The following is a 19568-nucleotide window of genomic DNA, read 5'->3' on the forward strand; positions in this document are numbered from 1 at the left end:
GTGCAGACAGGTAGACAGGCTGAGGCCTCCTTGCTTCTCCTGCCATCCACGAGCTGCCTCTGGAAACACTGCTCAGGTCCTTTGGAAATAGCTACTCACGGTTGCTTGTGCCAAGGGCTGCTGTGACAGTCCTGCACCATGCCTGGGTGCTCTGCTCCCCTTCAGAGGGAGTGCTCCAGTTTGGCAGCAGGGGGCTCAGAGAATCAAGCCACATCTACAGCCCAAAAAAAGGCAGCTCCCCCATTCACCAGGCAAATAACTGGACATGGCAAAAGCACAGAAAACATTTTTGTATTGGTGCTCCACATAACAGACCAAAATCTTCCAGATGCCAGTACTGAGGTGTTACACTTCAGTAATTATTCATTCTCCTGCCAACACATGGGAAACCTCTTTTGGTTGCCATAAGCTCCATGGCCGGGAGGGAGACACACACATACAAATATTGAGATTTGGAGATCTGCACTGCACAGAGTGATCAAAACCACCCCCGCAATACATCCCAGGGACGTTCACAGCACCCACAACGGCAATGGCATTCAGAGAATTCTCCTTTGTGCATTATTTCTCTCCCTCATCCATGGCTTTGCTTTGGGCCACGGCCACAGCAGAGGCTGGGAAGTGGAATGTTGGACTTGAAGCTAAAGCATCACACAACGCAATGTTTATTGACACTGTCTGCAGGAGAATGCTGCTTCTCTGACAGACTGACATTCCTACACAAAACAAACACACTCCTACAGGATAAAAGGAGTGGGGAACTGCTCCAGCCACAGTCTAGCATGACTTCACATGGCCCAGCAGCCTTTGCCAACTTGCCTGGCACAGCCACAAAATCAACTCCAGACCCAAGGCAGGAAAGGAGAAGGACTGAAATCAGCTCTCAACTGCAAAGTTTTATTCCCCTGAGCATCGACAAAACGCAGATGGTCTTTTCTCTGAGTAAAGACCGTTTTTACCTGGAAAACTCCAGTCAGGAAGAGAAACCAGAAGGCAAAGAGGAGAATTTTGCTCATACAAGCACTTTGCTTTGCAAACAGAGCTGTACCCCTCTAATCAGCAGCAAATGTTCCTGTGCTCAGCAGGAATATGTGCAAACCAAACCTGTCAAAGAGATGAAGGCATTTCTTCATGTCAATAAATATTTCACATTGATGTAAACAAAAAAACCCAAACAGACACCTGTTGGAAGGTTTAAAATTGAGGGAGAATGTGTTAACGAGGCTGTTTGGGATCTACGTTTCTTTTCTGAAATTATTTGAAGGACTAGGGCCAAAGTCCGCAGCAGATTGTAGGGACCTTCCCTTAGCAGCAGAGTTCAAACAGCAAGAATTTTCTGAGCAGTGTTTCCCAGCAAAGGCCACCAAGCAGTCCCAGGTGCCTTCCAGTAGTACCACAGCAAACATAAACACATACTAACACAAACACTAAGCTAAGAGCAAATAAAATAAGCCTGCTTTTCAGGCCCAGGTTCCACAAACCCAGAATAAACCCCATTCAGAGTTACCCATCTCTACCAGCTTGCAAGGTGAAATTAATTTTTAAAGCTTTTTAATCACTACGTGTGACAATTCCCATGTAATTTACCCACTCCTCAGGAAATCACAACAGACACACCAAAACAAGAATAGAAAATGTACCGTTTTGAGGTAATTTTCCAGTCATTTATTCCCATGAAATCCCAGTTAACAGGACTGTGTCTGTAAATCAGCAACAGAAACACAAAGAGATTTGGGTCTCTTTTTTTTAAGTGAATATCTGGTAAACCAGCACTAATTTTCTGGTAGGTTGGAATGTTGTACAGGTCACTCAAGTAATTGAAAACAGAATAAGAACTTAGGTTTGTGTGCAGTTATAGTTCAGCACTGCAGTAATTTTTGCTGCCCTTTGGACATCTTTATGTATCTAAAAAGAATGAAAACTCACAGGACACATCTGAGCAGAGGTTATTTTGGTTACACAGCTCTCTTCTAAGGGATATTAAGGGATAAGTATTAAGGGATACTATCCCTTAATTTATATAGTTTCAGCTCCTCTTGTTCAGGCCACTGGAATTCTGAGGCTAGTAATATGTGAAATAAGAACTAAAAATGTGGTTAACAGGCAGTTTAGACCAAAACCTTTTTGGGAGCGTATTTAATTACTCCTAGGGATAAAAAGAAAAAAGTCTGCCTAATATTTCCTCCCTAAACAAACAAATTGCACAGAGTAATTAGACTAAATATCTTTCCTTCTTCCAATTGCTCCAATTTATGGAGTGTTTATATATTTTCTGTGATGACAGAAAACTAAAATGGAACAAATGGGAACCCATTGTTTATAATGTGCATTCAGAAAAGTTTTCCTCAGTCTGTGACATCAACAGCGCCTGAGTTACCCACGGACACAGGTGGAGGCACAAGTTATTTATGTAGAGTCCATCCAGCCCAAGAAAAGTTGCCTCCCTCTATGACACAAAGGACTGGAAATCTTCAAATTCCACTTCTGCTTTTTTTTTTTTTTTTCCTCCAGACTCTCCCAGATCAGTATTTTCTGTATTTATGGCAAGTACTTGGGCTGGAGGTGAAGGCCCAGTCCTGGCAGCTCTGTGAGGGGAGAATGCAGCCGTGAGGGAAGATGGCAGAGACGGGGCTGTGAGTGGAGAATGGGGTTCATGCGAGGAGTTGGCAGAGATGGGGCTGTGAGGAGACAGAGAGGAGTTGTGAGGGGAAAGAGAGGAGAATGAGGCCGTGAGGGGAAAATGGAGCTGTGAGGAGACGGGGTAATTATGAGGGAAGAACAGGGCCGTGAGGTAAGATGGGAGTTGTGAGAGGAGAGAGGGGCTCTGAGGGGGTGTGAGAGGGCCATGATGCTCCTGTCGGTTCCCACAGTCCCGGCTGCATCATGTGAAAAACCCCACTGTAAAAACCAGCTCTGGGGAGCCGAGGGGACAGAAACATCCCCAACACCTTCTGCCTCAATCCCAGCAAGTGAATCCTGGGACACGCCTTCCTCAGCAGGCGAGGACATTTCCAGCTGAGACCTCGGCATCAATTAATTAATCGAGATCCAAGATAAAAACTTACCAGTGCCAGTCTGGGCACTGATCACTGGCTGCCTCTTCTCTTCATTGTTCCTTTTTCCTGCTAAGGTAGGGATAATGGCAGGTAAAAAGACAAGCCCACTGTCACATGGAACTATCCTCTGAGAAAAGAGAAGGCAGCTTCAAAAGAGCCGAGGGAAGCAGCTGGAAAAGCCTCAAGTTGTCTATTTTTCTTTTATTTGTATTTTTTTAAACTGACTGCTCATTTTTACACCTGAAAGTGTCTCCAAAGTGTCTTTAGAGCAGAACATTTATTGGTCTCTGCTGGCACATATCTGCCGTCCCATCCAGCTCAGTTTTCCGTCAGTGCTTGCAAAAACATTTTCCTGGACATAGTGAAGTTATTACTTAATATAAGCACATATGGATTATGGATGCAATATATAGGTATTCCTGCAGTTTCCATTCTGTAAGGCTACCAACACAACTTCTTCCCTGCCTCTATGGCTTTGTTTGTCCATGGCTACAAATGTGGATAATCTACTCCAAGGCATGGCACACATTCTGGAACAGCGCAGGAGGAAACTGAAACCTCCAGTCCATGTTTAGCAGCATAAAGCAAGAGCACCCAAGCAACATATCCAACCCCCAAAATAGTCAGCGCAAAACTCTGAAATCTCTAGTGAGAAGCCAAAGAGATGCTGCAAAACAGCCACAACAGGCTTAAAAATAAAAACCGAAAGGAAGTGTGAAAATCATACCAGAAAGGAGAAAAAAAACCAAAACAAACCCCACACTGTTTTAACACCAGAACATACAAGAATGCTCGTAAGGAAGGCTTTAGAATGTGTTTAATAATTTGTCGCGAGTAAAGAAAAGGTCTTATTCATTACATCACTCATCTTGCACCCAATTGTATGTGCATGTTGGGGTTCCAGCCTGAAGCAACGGGTTAATTCTCCAATTATTTCACAGGATTAGAACCACTTCCCCACCCCCCTGCCAGGAAATGTAGTATTACTGTGAAGCCCATCAAGACATGCTATTTCATAATTAATACTAAATAAAAAGTGAATTCTCTCCTTTGTCTAAATAGTTTATTTTGGCTCAGCTAGGAGCAGCAATTAGCAGGACAGCCTCCCTGAACACATTTGATCTGCTACAGGGTTTCCTGCTGCGGAGCAGAGGAACAAACCTGATTTCACACAATCCATGGGGTTTATGTTGGCTAGATGTGCTGTAATTAAAATGATTTTTTTTCCCCAAGGGCTTTGTTTATCTGCTTGTGCTTTCTCAGAGAGGCATGCACGTACCTAATTTAGCAGTTCTGTTGATTTACACTTCTGCTCTTTACCAGCTCCCTTTGTAGCATTTAATTTTTGTAGTTTGGTGCAGAAACTGGGACCTGTTGTCACTGGTGTTATAGGTCTGTTTTATTAGCAGGAGTAGAGGAACAGTTCCCATGGAAACATTTCCATGTCTCATGCTGTGCTTTTCCTGGGATTCTCAAGGTTGGATAGGGTGGTTTCTGGGCCTTCCTAAATGGGAGCATGCAGCAGTCTGTGGAGACTTCCCCTTCAGCAGGGGGAGGAAAATACTGTATTTTTAGATTGTGTATTTCCTCTCTTATGACGTCTAATGCCTGTGAAAACAGAGCAGCTCGACAGCCCCACATCACTGATTGATGTTCAGGCCAACTCCCACCACTCCGAGAACAAACTGGATTCTATTGGAAAGGCCACCTCCAAACCCAAGACAACATTTTTTCTTTCACTCTGACCTTTACATTTAAGCTGCGAGTGAAGCTGTGGTTTAACAGGGCTCAGCACACTGGCCTGAGCCAGGATGGCCTTGTGTCATACCAGGGACTTCCCAAGCTTCCTGAAAAAAAAAAACCCAAACACACTATCAAACCCCTTCTGCTCCACAGTGGAGGTGTTCAGGCCTGGGAACACCACTGCTCACTGACCAATCCGAGCCCCTGTCATGTACCAAGAGTGATGATGAAAAGAAAATGAGGTCAACCTGTGAAAGGATTAAACCACCTTCTCCCTCTCTCAGTGTTTGCCACACACAGGTGAGCTCAATGCAAACAGATGGTCCCACCTAAACACAGCATGAGATTCACCTGCAGCAGCCTGGATCCCGGCAGGGCAGGTCCCCATCCCCCTTCCCTTTGTCCTCTTTCTTCCCTGAAGCTGGCAATGGGCTCCCGGTGTTATTTTTCTTTTTTTTTATTTCTGCAGAAATATTTTTATTAGAAATAATTTTATTTTTTAAAGTGTACTTCAACATATACACAATAGTGGGGGGCAAAAAAAATCCAAAGAAACTTCAAACTTCAGCGCAACAGCCAGTGCTTTGAAGAGATCATTATAACAAGTTCTTATTGAAGAGTAATTATCTAACAAACACATTAAATAATTCGGTATTACTATTATTTCAGCAGTTCTTTGTGAACCAAGTGTTTAGGAAGCTGTTTCAGGCAGAAGCATGTGATGCAGTCCCTGGGGCCCTTCCCCACAAGCCAGTAGCATGAGGAGAGCCACCAATGCTTGGACTAGGTTGGAGCTCCCCAGAGCCTGACTCTAGCAAAGCCCTCCTATCAACATCACAGGACACTATGGTTTCACTTATTTCTCATCATCCCCATCAATAGTTGTCAAATTTTTAATTACTCATACGGACTTGTCTGAGCTTTCACAGTCAAGAAAGATTCAAGTAAGGTTTCTGTCTCTGGTCTATGTTACCGTAAGCTTTTCAAACACAGTCATATTTTTATGTATCTAAGAGTATTCAAAAGTTCATTTTCCTTCACACTACCATCTCTGTGTTGCTTGACCCCTACCAATCCCACATAGCTTTGCTAATCCTTCCCCTCCTCTGACCTTCCACACATCGAAAATCTCAACCACGCCATGCTATTGCTGGGATAAAAAAAAAACAAACAGAAGGCATCTGGAGCCAGCAAGCAGGAGGGGAAGGAGCTTTTTGTTTAAGGAAAGAGTAATTCCAAGCAAGATGATTTGCTTATTCCTCCTTTGGCAATTCCCCTTCCCCCTCACTCCCAGTACTGCACACATCAGACCTGAGTTACCAGCTCTGGCAAATACCACCTCACAATCCACTCAACTGCACGTGCTAGAAAGTACCACAACCACAAAGCAGCCCAGCAAATCCCTGTTCGCTGTTCAATTAATTAATGCAGAGCCCCTATTTAGTCATTCCAGGCAGAGCTGCTATCGAGTCAGCTGTTCTTACCTTGGGGATCTTCAATGGACCAGAGCTGCAGTTTGGTGCTGGTTTGGGGATATTCATGGCTGGTTCACCTGAGCCTAGAAAACACAAATTCAGAGATAGACAAAGATGGCATTCCATTCACAGCAGCTGCATTTGCTGGCCCATTCTGCTCAAAATAAAGGACAGTCTCATCAAGACTTTTTTCCACTTAAAAGTGGGGGGAAAAAATGGCTAAGCCATTTTCTTCTGTATCGAAGTGGTGAGATCAGTATAAAGAATTCACACCACCCTGGGACTTATTTCAAAAACGTTTGGGGAATTAAAACAAACCAGTGCCCTGGCATGGCTGGTATTTGTTGTGGAGGCAACACAGAATGACTGGGGGGCATTTGGTGTTTGAGAGGTTTGGGTACCACAAAGGAGCGCAGGGCCAGGCACTGTCCCCAGGCCACAGAGGCTGTTTGGGCTGGCTCTGCTCAAACATTTAAAAAAGGCACTCTGGCTTCATGCCATGTTCATAAACACGTCCATCAACTGCAGCCTTTGGGGAACAGGCTCTACTGAAACTAGTCACTTGCTGAAAACACAGTGCCATTCTTTACCTTCTAACCCTTCAGCAAAGCAGCTTTTCTGCAGTAGAGAAGGTAAAATCCACTCCATACATCCACTACACGAGTGCTATTTAAAATTCACTTGCGCAGTGAATTTATAGTTCATTCAGGCTCAGCTCAGATCCTGGGAAAGTAACAACATTTGCAAATCTTCAACCAAAGCAGAATTCTGCTAAAAACAACTGCACAAAGAGTCCACGAGGCTTGGCACAGTTACATTTCACTGAAAAGGCTTAATCACAGGGGCAGGGAGCAAGAGAGAGGAGCTGAAGGTCCCCAAGTACTACAGCAATTTTTATTAATTAGCAGAGAGGCATTTCAGCAGGCTACAGACCCTCCCGAGAGCACCAACCCCCTTCTCCACACACTGCCCACTTTCTCCTCTTAGGAACGGGCATTTTAAGGAGCTCCCATGAGATTTATTAGCTTAAAGATATTGATTGTACTAAGTATCTCTTTTCTCAAGAAAATTTAGTTAAAGCTCCTGCTCTGCATTAAGAGCCAGCCCTTTCCCCTAGCCCACACAGGCCCATCCTGGGGCAGGGATGTGGTGGCACACAAGGCCACCAACACGCTGTAGAACACTGCCGGCCTCCCCCAGCACCCCTTACCTGAACAAGAAGATTCCAGGAACTTCAGGTTCTCCTGTCCTCACCTCCAGACTGCTCTGTGAGGAGGGCAGGAAGAAAGAACCAGCACAGGTGTCCTGGGGCTGCAAACACAGCACATCTGAGGACTGAATGAGTTGCACCTGGTCACAACCTCCTGCACAATTACCCACAGCTATTCCTCCTTTAGTAGAAGACAGAGAAGCAACTTCACCTTGCTGGGATTTTTTAAAGACACCTGGCAAGAAAATTAAGAAAAATGCACAGTGTGGAGCTCATTTCTCAACCAGGCAGGAAACACTTCCAACGGCTCCTGCCTGTAAGCTCAAGCAGTTCAGAGCTTCAGTCAGTAAAGGAGAGCAAACAAGTGTGGGATTCTATAATTTATTACTGTTGCTAAGATGAACACAATACTTGATACCCCATCATATGCAGAACTGTAAAAAAATAGCTTTAATACAGTATCAAAATTTACACAAGTGTAGTGTCAAAAGACCAGTGTCCCTCGCTTGGCCCCTGCACGTCCAGAGTGCAGGCACAAATACAGGTGTTACAGCTGTTCATACATACAGAGAGATAGGAATACAACAATTGAAATTGAACTCTGCGAACAATATAGCAGAGAAAACAACATGGGAGAACAGATAGCTGTCTGGGCTGGGGGTTATATCAGAAACCACGAGGAGGGCAATGGTTCAAAACAGAAGGCTGGATTCTGCATTTCCAACTCAGGGAGAAGCAGTGAAAAGGAGTTTTGCCCAAGAAAGCAATGCTGGATCAGAGGCCTTACATTGAATGGTACCAAGTGAAAAGAACAACAGAAAACAACAGAATTACTGCTGCAAATTAACACACTTTTTCTGAAGACAGATAGCAGATTTACATCATACTCCTATATAACAAAAGATTGTACAGCTACCGAGCTACATTTCACTGCAAATAGCCCACGGATACAGTCCAAGCTCAGAAAAACAGAGGTTCTGACTTTGGCTCTAATCTTAGTAATCAAGAACAAACCAGAAACCCAGGAATTGTTGCATTCCTATTTATTTTTTTAATTCATTTTTATTAGTCTTTTTGATACTCAGCTATGGTAAAAAGTTAAGCAACAGCATTCAGTCACAAGCCTGTTGCACATTCATACATGAAACTATCATTGCTTTAAGATATACACAAAATACCTATCGTTGTAATTCAATACACACAGCTAGGATCATACACAGAGATAAAAATAAACTAAGCACATCTAGGGCACCGTCTGGTCAAATCTCAGGCAATCTGAACAAGAGCTTTCTGCCTCATAATAATGAAAGACATGCTCTGAGGATAATAAAACCTTTTTCTTTGAAAGAACGCTACAGTGGCAAGAAAAGCTTTTTTTTATAATGCAGTGCAATCTTTTAGATCCTTGTAGGCTCTTGTTAAACAAACCAGCATGTCTCTAAATTAAACAGTAGAAATTAGCATCCTGACAATTGGAAAATACTTTCCAAAATAAATTCTGATGGAAATCCTGACTTGAGACCTGTAATAGTGATGCATAAGTATTCTATTCATTAAAGGGCCGTTCATTAAACACCTTACACCTCTTCAGAAGATGTGCATCAAAGTGAATCAAAAAGAAAGCTATCTTGACTTTCATTTAGAAAGAAATTGTGGATCACTACAAGTACTGTAGTTATGCTACACTACCGGCTGGTTAGGACTTTATGGTCTTTTAGCACCTCCAAAGGCAGGTATTCTACCAAAGCAAAAAAATCATCTGGAAATTGCCTAAGCACCATTAATGGATCCTTTACAGACTGAAGTGGGAGTTACTGAGAAGCGACTTAAACCTGCGGAGACCAAAGGCACAGTTTATCAGTGTCTCTCCAGTCTGCTGAAAAAACCTCTCTTAAATCCAGTGGAAAAGTCATTCAGACCTATCAGAGATTCACTGTAACTAACCAAAATAAAACTTATTTTGCCTAACGCCTGCAGAATCCCAAATACCTTTTGGTTAGGATGGCAATACCTCAGTGCTTCTAAGGGTGGAGTGTTGCAGTGAGGGTGCAGCGCTTCATTAGCTGGGATATTGGAACAGCAGGATTGGGGGACACTGCCACACGGCTCCCCACCAGACCCCTGAGCAGAATGTCCCCCTTTTCCAGCAGTCTCTCGCAGTGCAGACGCCCTGTTGTCAGCTGGGAATTGCAGCGGGCGCAGGCAGCTCTTCCCCTCTCCTGGGCAGTTCACTGTGCTCTTCAGAGAGAGGGCATGCTCAGGGCCTCTTACATAGGTCCTTTGTACTGATTTCCTGACAAGTGTTGTCTAATTCCAGGGCACGACCCTGCAGCATCTCCAAGTTTCCTCCACACAACCTAGAGGAAGGGATGGAAAGAGAGCTCATTATCCCCAGTTAAAGAGCACTGGCGTTCCTATGGACACGCATGTGGAATGCCACAGCTCGGCACACACACCATGCAGCACAGCTAGGACACATGGCAGGGACACACAACAGGAGCAGAGACTGTCTCTCAAGGGACATTAACATTCCTTCTGAACACAGAAAGCACATGCTGCCAGGTAAAAAGGATCAAAAACAGGGACACATGAACTGGCACATACATCACTGGGACATTTTATGCTTCACACACAAGACTGAGGGTGTTTGCAGACCTCAACAGAAACTCTGTCCAACTATTTTCCCAACCACATCTCTTGCAGAATGTGATTCAGAAGCACAAAGATCCATCCACCGGTGTCTAAACGTCTCCAGTTTAAAAACCACAGAGCAGTTCTCTGTTTCAAAGGATTTACTTGGTCTCTTAAAATCAAGCAAGGCATTAGAAGTGTTTACTCCACTAGTTCTTCCTTGAGGTCAGAGGAATTGTGCCTGCACTCACTGTGCTACACTTGGCTTAACACCCATGTTACAATACTGGAATTAAAAAGGCAGAGAAGTGATACACCCCAACATTCAGGGAAGTATTTTATAATGATTTATAGAAAGGTTGATGGAATCTGAGCACAAGAGCAGTAGCTTGTGTCATGTCCTCAGGCCTCTCAGGGACCACTAGAGACAAGAATGGTGATTCCTATAAATTGTATCACAATTTCAGAATATTTTTTTGTAACTGCTACTATATCACCCACTTATCTCCAGGCCAACAGCAATATGATTGTCAAGAAAGGTAAAAGCTGTTTTCCATTGTCATCATTCATTATTTGTATTTTACCAGTGCCTAAAGTCCAGCAGTGAACAGACACTGCATTAGCTGGCACTGAATAAAGACAAAGGAGCTGGATCCTGGGAAGCTGACATCCTGAAAAGGTAGTTCCTATAGCTGACGAACAAAGGCAGAACAAACCCAAGGTCCTCCTGTGATTCTGTGCAAGAGATGGGAAAACAACCCAGTTTCTCTGAGCCTTTGCTGAAGAAAATCTGAGTATAAGCAAGAACACCAGAAATCCTTTAGACTGGAAGAAACATGACTACAGTGTTAAAGCACAGGGCCTGACGAAGTCAAGTCTTTAAAGGGAACTGTCTTTAATTCCAATGGGTGGGCATGACCCAAACCCTGCAAACTTGCAGCCAGAAATCCCAAGTCACCATCATAAAAAACCTGTGTGCTTTAGGCACGTTTGTTGTGCAGTGAAACACTGCAGCGGTGAGAGCATGGAAAATGGGGGTTCAGTGATTCCTCCCAAACTGAGTGTCTGTGGCACAGCCAGGCTGGATCTGACTATTCTTTCCAACCTCTGATTCCTGATTTTCCTAACTTAATAGTAGCAAAGAGGAAGGTCTCCTGGACAGCTTTTGTAAGAAGGCACATTACACCTACCTATGACTTTCAACAATTTTTCTTGTCAATACATATTAAGACAATATTTACCATGCAGCTAATGCTGACACAGTAATAAACTAGGAGGTGACACTTCCCAAAGTCCTTTATTTCCAACTGAATGAGTGACCCCTGCTTGCTAGGAAGGGACAAATCCATACAAGAGCGCCCATGTCCTAAGCACTAGTGATAAGCTGGGGTCAAAATGTCACTCAAAATCATTCCAAATTTCACCAGAAACCTCAGCTAAAGGACAGCTGTGAGGCTCAAAATGCAGCCATGGAGATTCCTTTTTAACTTACTTCCAACACAGAAGTGCCAGGATGCAGGAATGAAAGCCAGTCAGGAATCTGCACCCAGATGCAGGTGAGAGCCATTACATCTGCTGGCTGCAGCAGCATTCCAGCCCTGTGGGACTCCATGAGCAGAAGGAAATACCCATGGAAATCCCAGCTCTCTGAGCCCTCCTGTCCAGGTACACCCCTAATCCCAACTGGTGTATCTCACCTTCCCTTGGCCTCCCTTCCCAAGTGAATTGCAAACAAAACTTCCCAGTAACCTGAGAAAAATAATGAATAACACCCCTCCAGACATTCCTGTGCTTTGGAATTACCCCCAGGCTCACTAATAGACCATGAACTACCTCTAAACCTGCTGCCACACGTGACTACATTTTCAAAAGGCACTACAAGCTTATAAATAAAGCATAACCATTCCCAAATACATTGCTGATGAGGAGGCACCAATTCCATGCGTACATCCTGAGGAGAGAATTCCCACCTCTGTTATCTTAGTAAAATATCAGCATGATCATACAGCACCACAAAATTCCTACAGCATGAATTACACATCCATATTTGCATTTTGCAATATTTTGGTACCAGATTGCATTTTGGTACCAATCAACACCATGCATCAAAATTCTGGAGCTCAAAATGAAACTTGTCATCATTCCACTGTTTTCACAGGCAAAAAGATGCCATGGCAAATGTTTCTTGTGGAACACCCACAGTGCATCAGGCTGCAGCTAAACACTGAGTTACAGCCTGGCAGAAACTGCAAGGAGAATGCAAAAGAAAAGAAACATTATAATTAGTTCATCACAAATCCACTGTGCTTTTAACATGGACTGGGTGGGTGTAAGAGAAGACAAAACCAGAAAGGAAATAACCAACTATTTAAAAAGTATAATAATACATCAATAGTCAAATCAGGCACAATTACAAAAGTCAGAGGAACAGGGAGCATTTCAATGCCAGTAGCAGAGCTTTGAATGGCTGGGGAACAAAGGGACAAGGTGGGATACAAGTATATATTTGAGATTTACACAAATGAAGTGATAATGTCAACTTGAGCATTTTAGAAGTGGCATTACTTACATCACAAGAATTTTTATGGATTACTATTAAATATGTATGACTTACAAACTGGGGTTTAATCCATAAATTGTGAAGGAATATCACAGGCAGAAAAATATAAAAGGGCCGTTGTTCAGGTGGGGAAACTGAGGCTGCCAGGCTTCATCACACTTGCCAAGTTTTATTCTTATGAAGGATAAATTCAGGTCAGCTGAGTCATACAGTACTTTATCCTAGATATATTATACACATAGATTTTTCTGATCAATACTAACCCACATGTTAACACTACAGTGTTCCTAATGAAACAGTAATTGCATTACAGAAACAGTAATTGACTTAATTTCCATATAAAATCTTCAAGGGCATACTGTCAGCATTTAAACAAAGATTACTCTGCATCTTCAGGTGTTTCCAGGCTCAATATGGAATATAAAATTGAACACCTTAAACTCACACTGCACATTTTTCCAGCTGTCTCAGTGCAAAGCCAATCTGCATGGAGCACCACATGCAGAGTGCTCAGATACAAGTGGCCCAGGCATGCGGACACACAAGTAGCAACTTCTTCCAACCATCCTGCCTGGTGGAGCAGCTCATGGAAGAGCCTTGGCCAACCAGCTGCATGGCAAAGCTCTGCTTGTGTTCCCCACTTCCTCTACCAGCAGGAGACCCCAGGCAATTTTTAAAATATTTTAATTTTTTTTTTTAAGCCAGGAAAACAACAGCACTATTTTAACAATTCTCTCCTCTGCTTTCTAATGGAAATGTCCCTTTAAAACACATTCCCGCTCTTTAGATTTCTTTATGTGCAGAAGTGGGTTACACTAACAATAAGGTTTTATAACAGACACTGTTTCTTTGTTGCAGGAATTCCAAGTTGCCAAATTTGTACAGAAAAGCAGGCTCCTGATGCTGGCTTGTTCTTCCTCCTGCATCCGATTCTGCAAAGTATGCATTCCCCAAAAAGGTGGGACCAAACCCATATGTCCACCCTGGGAAACAACAGTCTGCTCCCTGACTGGAGATGGGGAAGTTGGGCAGTCTGTAAGCTGAGAGCTCCATTTGGATACAACACTTCATTTATATCAATTCCTGCAGTACCTCCTAGTGAACTTAAAGCTCAGCTTTCACATCATATTGAACTAAACTCTGTGTATTTCTTATCAATCCATTTCAGCAAGCAAAGTGTCAGCTGTTGTTCCAATATTTCACTCACACAGACCAGCTGTTATTACAGGTTGTCAAAAGTACCTTGTTAAATGCTCTCTTCAGGGAAGAGCCTTTGCCAAGGGGGATTTTAAGAGAACTACAAAAGGCTTTTTTCCATAATGACACATGATCTCTTGACAAAATTACCCTCCACAGCTTTCTTTTCTAGGCATCAGCAAGTGAAATATATGGAAGATGCAGAGAGGACCTGGAGCACTCTGAACCAGGCACCCCTCGGAAGCTGGGAACTTTGTATGAGGGTGAGATCAGTGCACTCCTGGGCAGAGTGCAGCTGGCAGGGATGTGGCTGAGGAAGCCACCGCAGAGGGGACCTGCCAGTGAGGGCATGAGGAGAGGGGCTGGGGCACTCTCTGCTGCCTCTCCCCTCTGGATGCCAGGAAAACAGGCGAGGTGGCTGCAGGGAAGCGCTGCTGTGCCTGGGGATTGTGTTATAGGAAGGGATCTGATTGCTGTAATTCGTGCTTCGCTCCACGGAGGAGAAGCCAGTGTCACCGGCCTGAGGGACAAAATCACCCTGCGCAGGAACTCGGATATCCAGGCAAGTCAACAGCACTGCTGAGCTCAAAACCAGAGCAAATGTCTACAGACGTCCCTTCCAGAAAGAAGGCAAACCTTCCCCCTCCAAGTATATCCCTGCAACACCTGTAGAGGTGGGGGAAAACACCCAGTTAACCAAAAGCAGGTTAGAAATGAGTGAAGCATAAGAGAGAAGAGGTGCCCAAAGCCCCAGACAACCACGAGTGAGCCAGCGCTGGGAGAGAGGAATACACAGTCCTCACTCTGTTCAGCTCTCCCTCAGTTTTATTCCCCTCCAGAGGAACAGGGACACCACTGGCACCTGTGCTGTAGTGGGACAGTGAACTCAGCCATTTGTTGTCTCAAGTCACCCCATAAACCTTGGAATCTTGTAAGGCTTTCTAAATTTCTTTAATTGCAACACTATTACTGCTGACAGAAGGGAGATCTTGAAACTTTACCCTCTGATTACTTGTGTCAACTGCTATGTATCAATGCCACACAGTCCTTTGCAATCCAGCCGTGACTTCAGGGTAAAACACATCTGTTCCCAAGGGAGTTTCAACACTGACCTTGGGATTGTAGTCTTTGCTATTTTTAACACAAATATACTGCGTGCCTTGGCTTTATCTCTGCATTAAAGTCTTTCTCTCTGCACACGTTTCAGGAATCCCTTGTATTCCACTGGAGCACAAACAAGCATACTCAATGAAAGACTTCCTTATTCAGCAAAACACCACTTCCAGCTTGAAAGAAAAACTACACATGTAACATGGATAGCAGTTACAGCTGGAATCACCATGGCTGTGAGGACTGGACCCTGCCCAGGAAACACACAGTCCACAGATGCAATGAGTGACAAACAAAAACAACCCCACTCATGATGGTAACATCGCGGTGGTGCCCACAGGGATGTTGCCAGGACAAAACACACGTGTTGAGGAACAGACAGGATGTTTTGCATGGACTGTACCAGAGGAGCAGCGTTACCTTCAGAGCATTTACCACTGAGTCAGACTGCTGAGAGGCTGAGCCATGTCCACTGATGTTGGCTGGCTCGTTTGCAGAGCAGTGACTCCCCTCCGCCCCTCCTGGCATCCTAATGGCATCCTTCGCAAAAAATTAAACACTATTTAATACACAAAAGGCTTGGTCACTGATTGAAACAGATGTCAGTTATTTATTGCTCTTTTGCAAAAGGCTGAGAAGCCCTGAAGGCGTGTGTTACTCCAAAACCCCCCTCTTTCTGTGCCACAGTAACCAAGGGCCAGGCGAGGCAGCGTGGGTGGCACTGCGGAGTGTCACCCAAAGGCCCTGGCCCTCAAGTGCGTTTCCCTGGAAAACCAAGACATAGTAACAAAATTTCTTATGTGTATACATCACCTCACAGAAGCACTACAGTTTAGTGAGATAATTTCATCCTCAGAGGAAGGTTTTGAGAAGGTCTAATTTTATCTCCATAATTCTGGAGGTTGTTCCTTCAACGGAACTCACATTTTTGAACATTGCTGCGAGGTTTGCATCACGAGCTGAGCTGCAGCCGACCAGGGAAGGAGCCAGGAGCTCCAGGCTGCCAGCTCACTCCTTCCCTGTCTCCAGCTCCTCCAGGCAAAGGCATGGCCCCCTTGGCCTGAGAGACGTCAACTTGTCCCCAGCAGTGACAGCCTTGGGGGCTTTGTCCTCCCAGTGGACACCTGGAAGGGCTCTTCAGGACACTGCCAAAAAGATGCAAGCTACCTAAACTCTTCTAACACAGTCACCTCAAACTTTGCAGGATGTGAAGCATCTCCTGGAGTGAGGTAACCTGAGCAAGCAGGCGGCTCTGGAGGAGTGCTAAAAATACCCCTGCTGTGGGCAGCAATGTGAGTGCTGCAGCCGCAGGAACCGCCCCAGCCCCGCTCCCGAGCTGTTCCCAACCTGCCCTGCTCTTCCCTTTCATTCCTCATGCAGAACTTTGTGTAAAAAAAATTGAGAAATACAAAGAAGCAAAGACTGAGAAATGGAACTTTCCTCCCTTAAAGAGTAACAAACACCATAGGAAACATTAAGAAATAATGTAGCGGCAATTCCTGCTGGAATGTGTGGGAAATGTGTTTCTGAAGGAAAAACAATGACAGTGGAAAGAGCCTCTGATGAGGATCGGTGCCCCATGTGCAGTCATTTGCCCTGCTGAGCAAGCACATAGCACAGTGCAGAGGTTTTGGGGATATCTCTAATCTAAACAATAGGAAAGATGAAGGTAGGTGTGGGAGAAAAAGGGCACAGAGCGAAGACACAAGGCTGAACTTCACAGATCCAGCGTACCTGAAAATTCATTGGAAAGTAACCCAGTCCAAAGCAAGTTCCTAATGCTCTTGGGATATGCTAAGGCCATTGTAAGCAATGGTGAAGGCCCAGAGCAGCGTCAAGAGGCAGAGAGGTTCCTCCTAGCCACCCACAACATCGACTTGACCCCCACAGTCTTCTGCAAGACTGGACCTCACGTATTTCAAAAAAAACCCCAAAAACTCTGTGGGGGGGGGGGGAAAAAAAAAAAAAAAAAAAAAAAAAAGAATTGCAGCATATGCTAAATCCACAGAAAAGCTACTTTAGGCCTGAATCTGAAACCTCACTTCACACATAAACTTGTCCTCCTGCCAAGCACTGGATCCATGTAATTCATTAGAGTGGGCACTAATGGATCTCGTAACCAGGCTGACAACAGCAGCACACACTCAGGGCTGTGCAGGGCAGCATCCTGTAGTCCCCCCCCAGCAATGACCAGGATCAGTTTGCTGTGAGGTATGGAGGGGGTTTAGGACTTACTTTACTTTGGGAAGGATTTATACATCTGTTAGTGAGTGGCCAGACTTAATGCTGTACTTTGAGAAAGGAAATGGAAGTTGAAGGAAAAGGGGTAATAAAGCAGATTGTAACAAGTCCAGGTTAGGATAAATTCAGTCTGTCAGTTTTGGAGCTTTTACCAGTAAAAGTATTCTGTTTCTTTACTAACTCCAGAGGCAGCAAAGATTTTTGTCAGTTTTGAATAGAAAATAGAAATATTGCCATTAAAATGCTGAGAAAATGAGTATGGACTACACATGTAAAGCCTCCTGAATACAATAAAATCCAAACTTCCTGCAAGTGGTGCTGCTCTCAAGTGGTTCAAGCCCTCCTCCAGGCAGTTGTGTTCCACAGCCTCTTCCCTGCCATATGTAGCACATTTTTGTCTCCTTTCATGAGAATGAGAAACTTGTGAATACACTGCTTCAAGCAGCCAGCACATGTTGGTAGGAGACTGAAAATTAGTATTTTCCCTGTGGACATCCTTCTCCTTTCTCCCTCTGTCCTTGACAAGAGACATAAGCTTTTCTTTAAAAAGTATGGCAGATTTTGCAGCCCTGGAGGCCCTTCCTCAGCTCAGGGACTTCGCATGTCAGGTGAGGCCACTCCACTGAGGCAGTGAAGCTTCTGCCTCCCTTGGAGGAAGCTTATTCCATGGGATGATGGGGATGCCCAGCCTGAGCATGGGCCCTGTGCGCTGGAGACTCTCCAGCCCTGCTGTTAGGAGTTCCTGAGGCAGTGAAGCAAAGCAGGAGGAAAAGGCACTTTGCCAAAGCGGTGGTGTCTGAACACACAGGGCCTTGGGGGATGAGGAACTGAGGTCTGCAGAGCCTCTGGCACAGCTGCTGCTTCTTCCCAGGGGGAGCACGGACACGTGTCAACTTCCACCAAAACCTGGCCTTGGTGTCCTTGCACTGAGCCTCCTGTCACTGCCCAGCCCAGAGTACAACTGGATCCTGAGCAGGACCTCGAGGATGGGAAGAGAAATCTGCTCCCTTTCTCCTCTTCCCTAGCTCCATACAGTGCCTGCATCCAGCCACTGGAAGCAGTATTCCATGCGACAGATCTTTTTGTTTCTTATCCAGTAACAAACTGTGGATGTGGATCCAAATCAGACAGGAGGGATGAAGTCATAGCTCTGTAGTGCTGAAATCTCTATAAATTTTAAACATCTGGAGTAACTGTAAACAAAAAGCACTGTAGATCATCAGCACCTGAGAAATAATTTACTTTTTTGCTCCTCCCACACAATCAGCCTCCCCTACTGGCCCTGGCCAGCTCTTCTGCCCAAGTACAGCAGTGTGCACATGACCTCTTCTGACTCTAAATGGATTTCAGTGCAGGTCATCCCACTGCAGAGAGCAGGTAAAACCCACACTATATCCTGTGTATGGCTTCCCACAAGGGTAAAAATCCCTGAATGCACAGATCCATTTGCTGTTAGAAGTAAATCTACAAAATATCTAATGCCAAAATGTGACTCTAGTGAATAGAAAGAACAGGAAATCTGACTCAGCCCTGTAATATCACCTAACAAAAAGCCCAGATGAATGGAAATTTAGCATTTCACTCACACTAACTGCAAAATGTTACTACTCAGGCCATTTTCCCACAGCGCCAGAGGCAAACCCTGCACTGTACTCTGGTCAGGGTCAGAATAAAGACCCTTGTGTAGAACAGAGTATCCTGTGATGGAGAGAACTAATCATGAGCTTTTTCTACTTAAGTCAGTAGAAAGCTTCATTTTTTCAATCTGTATTGTTGATAAGGACAGTCATGAATGAAAAGCACTGCAGTGCCCAGCCCACTGTCCAGCTCAGTCCGTGGGAGTCCATGTGCCAGCCCCTCTGGAGATGCCTGGCACGCAGGGAGATCCAGGAAGGGAAAAGCAGTCCATGGCTGCCCCAAGGACACTCACAGTCACCTCATCAAAGCTTCCAAGACAGCAGGATTTTCCTGCCTGCTGGGCACTGCTCTGTTCACTCACCATCCAAGCCCTACCTCATTCTGCAGCAGCCTCTTATCCCGGAGGCAAGTGGTTTACTGGGAAGCAGATCCTTCCTGCTGGGTAGCTGCCATGCCAGTTAAATTACTACCTGATTTTCAAAGCTTTTTTCCTTGATTTCCCCAGCCCTCAATTTCCCTGTACAGCTCAAAGCAAACACAGACCATGTTTGTCAGCTTGTTTCAAACAGGCAGGAGAAAGGAAAACCAGAATGCAGTAACTGCAGCATGTTGCTCTGCTGGATTAATAACACACTAAAGAAAACAGTGACTTTTTTTTAGGGAACATTCCTGTCAATTAAAATATACAACCTTCAAACACTGCAGTT

At 44.6% G+C, this 19568-nt stretch overlaps 1 protein-coding gene and 1 long non-coding RNA gene across 6 annotated transcripts in view; both read right to left on the reverse strand.

The window, feature by feature from the left end:
* Positions 1-257: 257 nt before the first annotated feature.
* Positions 258-7627, reverse strand: LOC136286393 (uncharacterized). Of its 4 annotated transcripts, XR_010719894.1 has the most exons (7): positions 7485-7627; positions 6865-6997; positions 6284-6357; positions 5151-5262; positions 3066-3125; positions 1641-1700; positions 258-1104 (listed from the first exon to the last, which is right to left on the reverse strand). It is a non-coding gene; the product is annotated as an uncharacterized lncRNA (long non-coding RNA). The 4 variants fall into 4 exon arrangements; XR_010719891.1 differs by lacking the exon at positions 6865-6997; XR_010719893.1 differs by lacking the exons at positions 3066-3125; positions 6865-6997 and adding an exon at positions 4803-4903.
* Positions 7628-7857: 230 nt separating this feature from the next.
* CCDC85A (coiled-coil domain containing 85A) overlaps positions 7858-19568 on the reverse strand; it is a 67552-nt gene continuing 55841 nt past the window's right edge. For both annotated transcript variants that reach the window (XM_066177909.1, XM_066177906.1), the window contains one exon: positions 7858-9841. In XM_066177909.1, the coding sequence (XP_066034006.1) occupies positions 9792-9841 (50 nt within the window). In that variant the 3' untranslated portion in view covers positions 7858-9791. The remainder of the gene's footprint in view (positions 9842-19568) is intronic.

The sequence above is a fragment of the Chamaea fasciata genome, unplaced genomic scaffold (assembly GCF_029207755.1).
Source record: "Chamaea fasciata isolate MVZ Bird 193981 ecotype frontalis unplaced genomic scaffold, bChaFas1.0.hap1 SCAF_3, whole genome shotgun sequence".
NCBI classification, from domain to species: domain Eukaryota; kingdom Metazoa; phylum Chordata; class Aves; order Passeriformes; family Sylviidae; genus Chamaea; species Chamaea fasciata.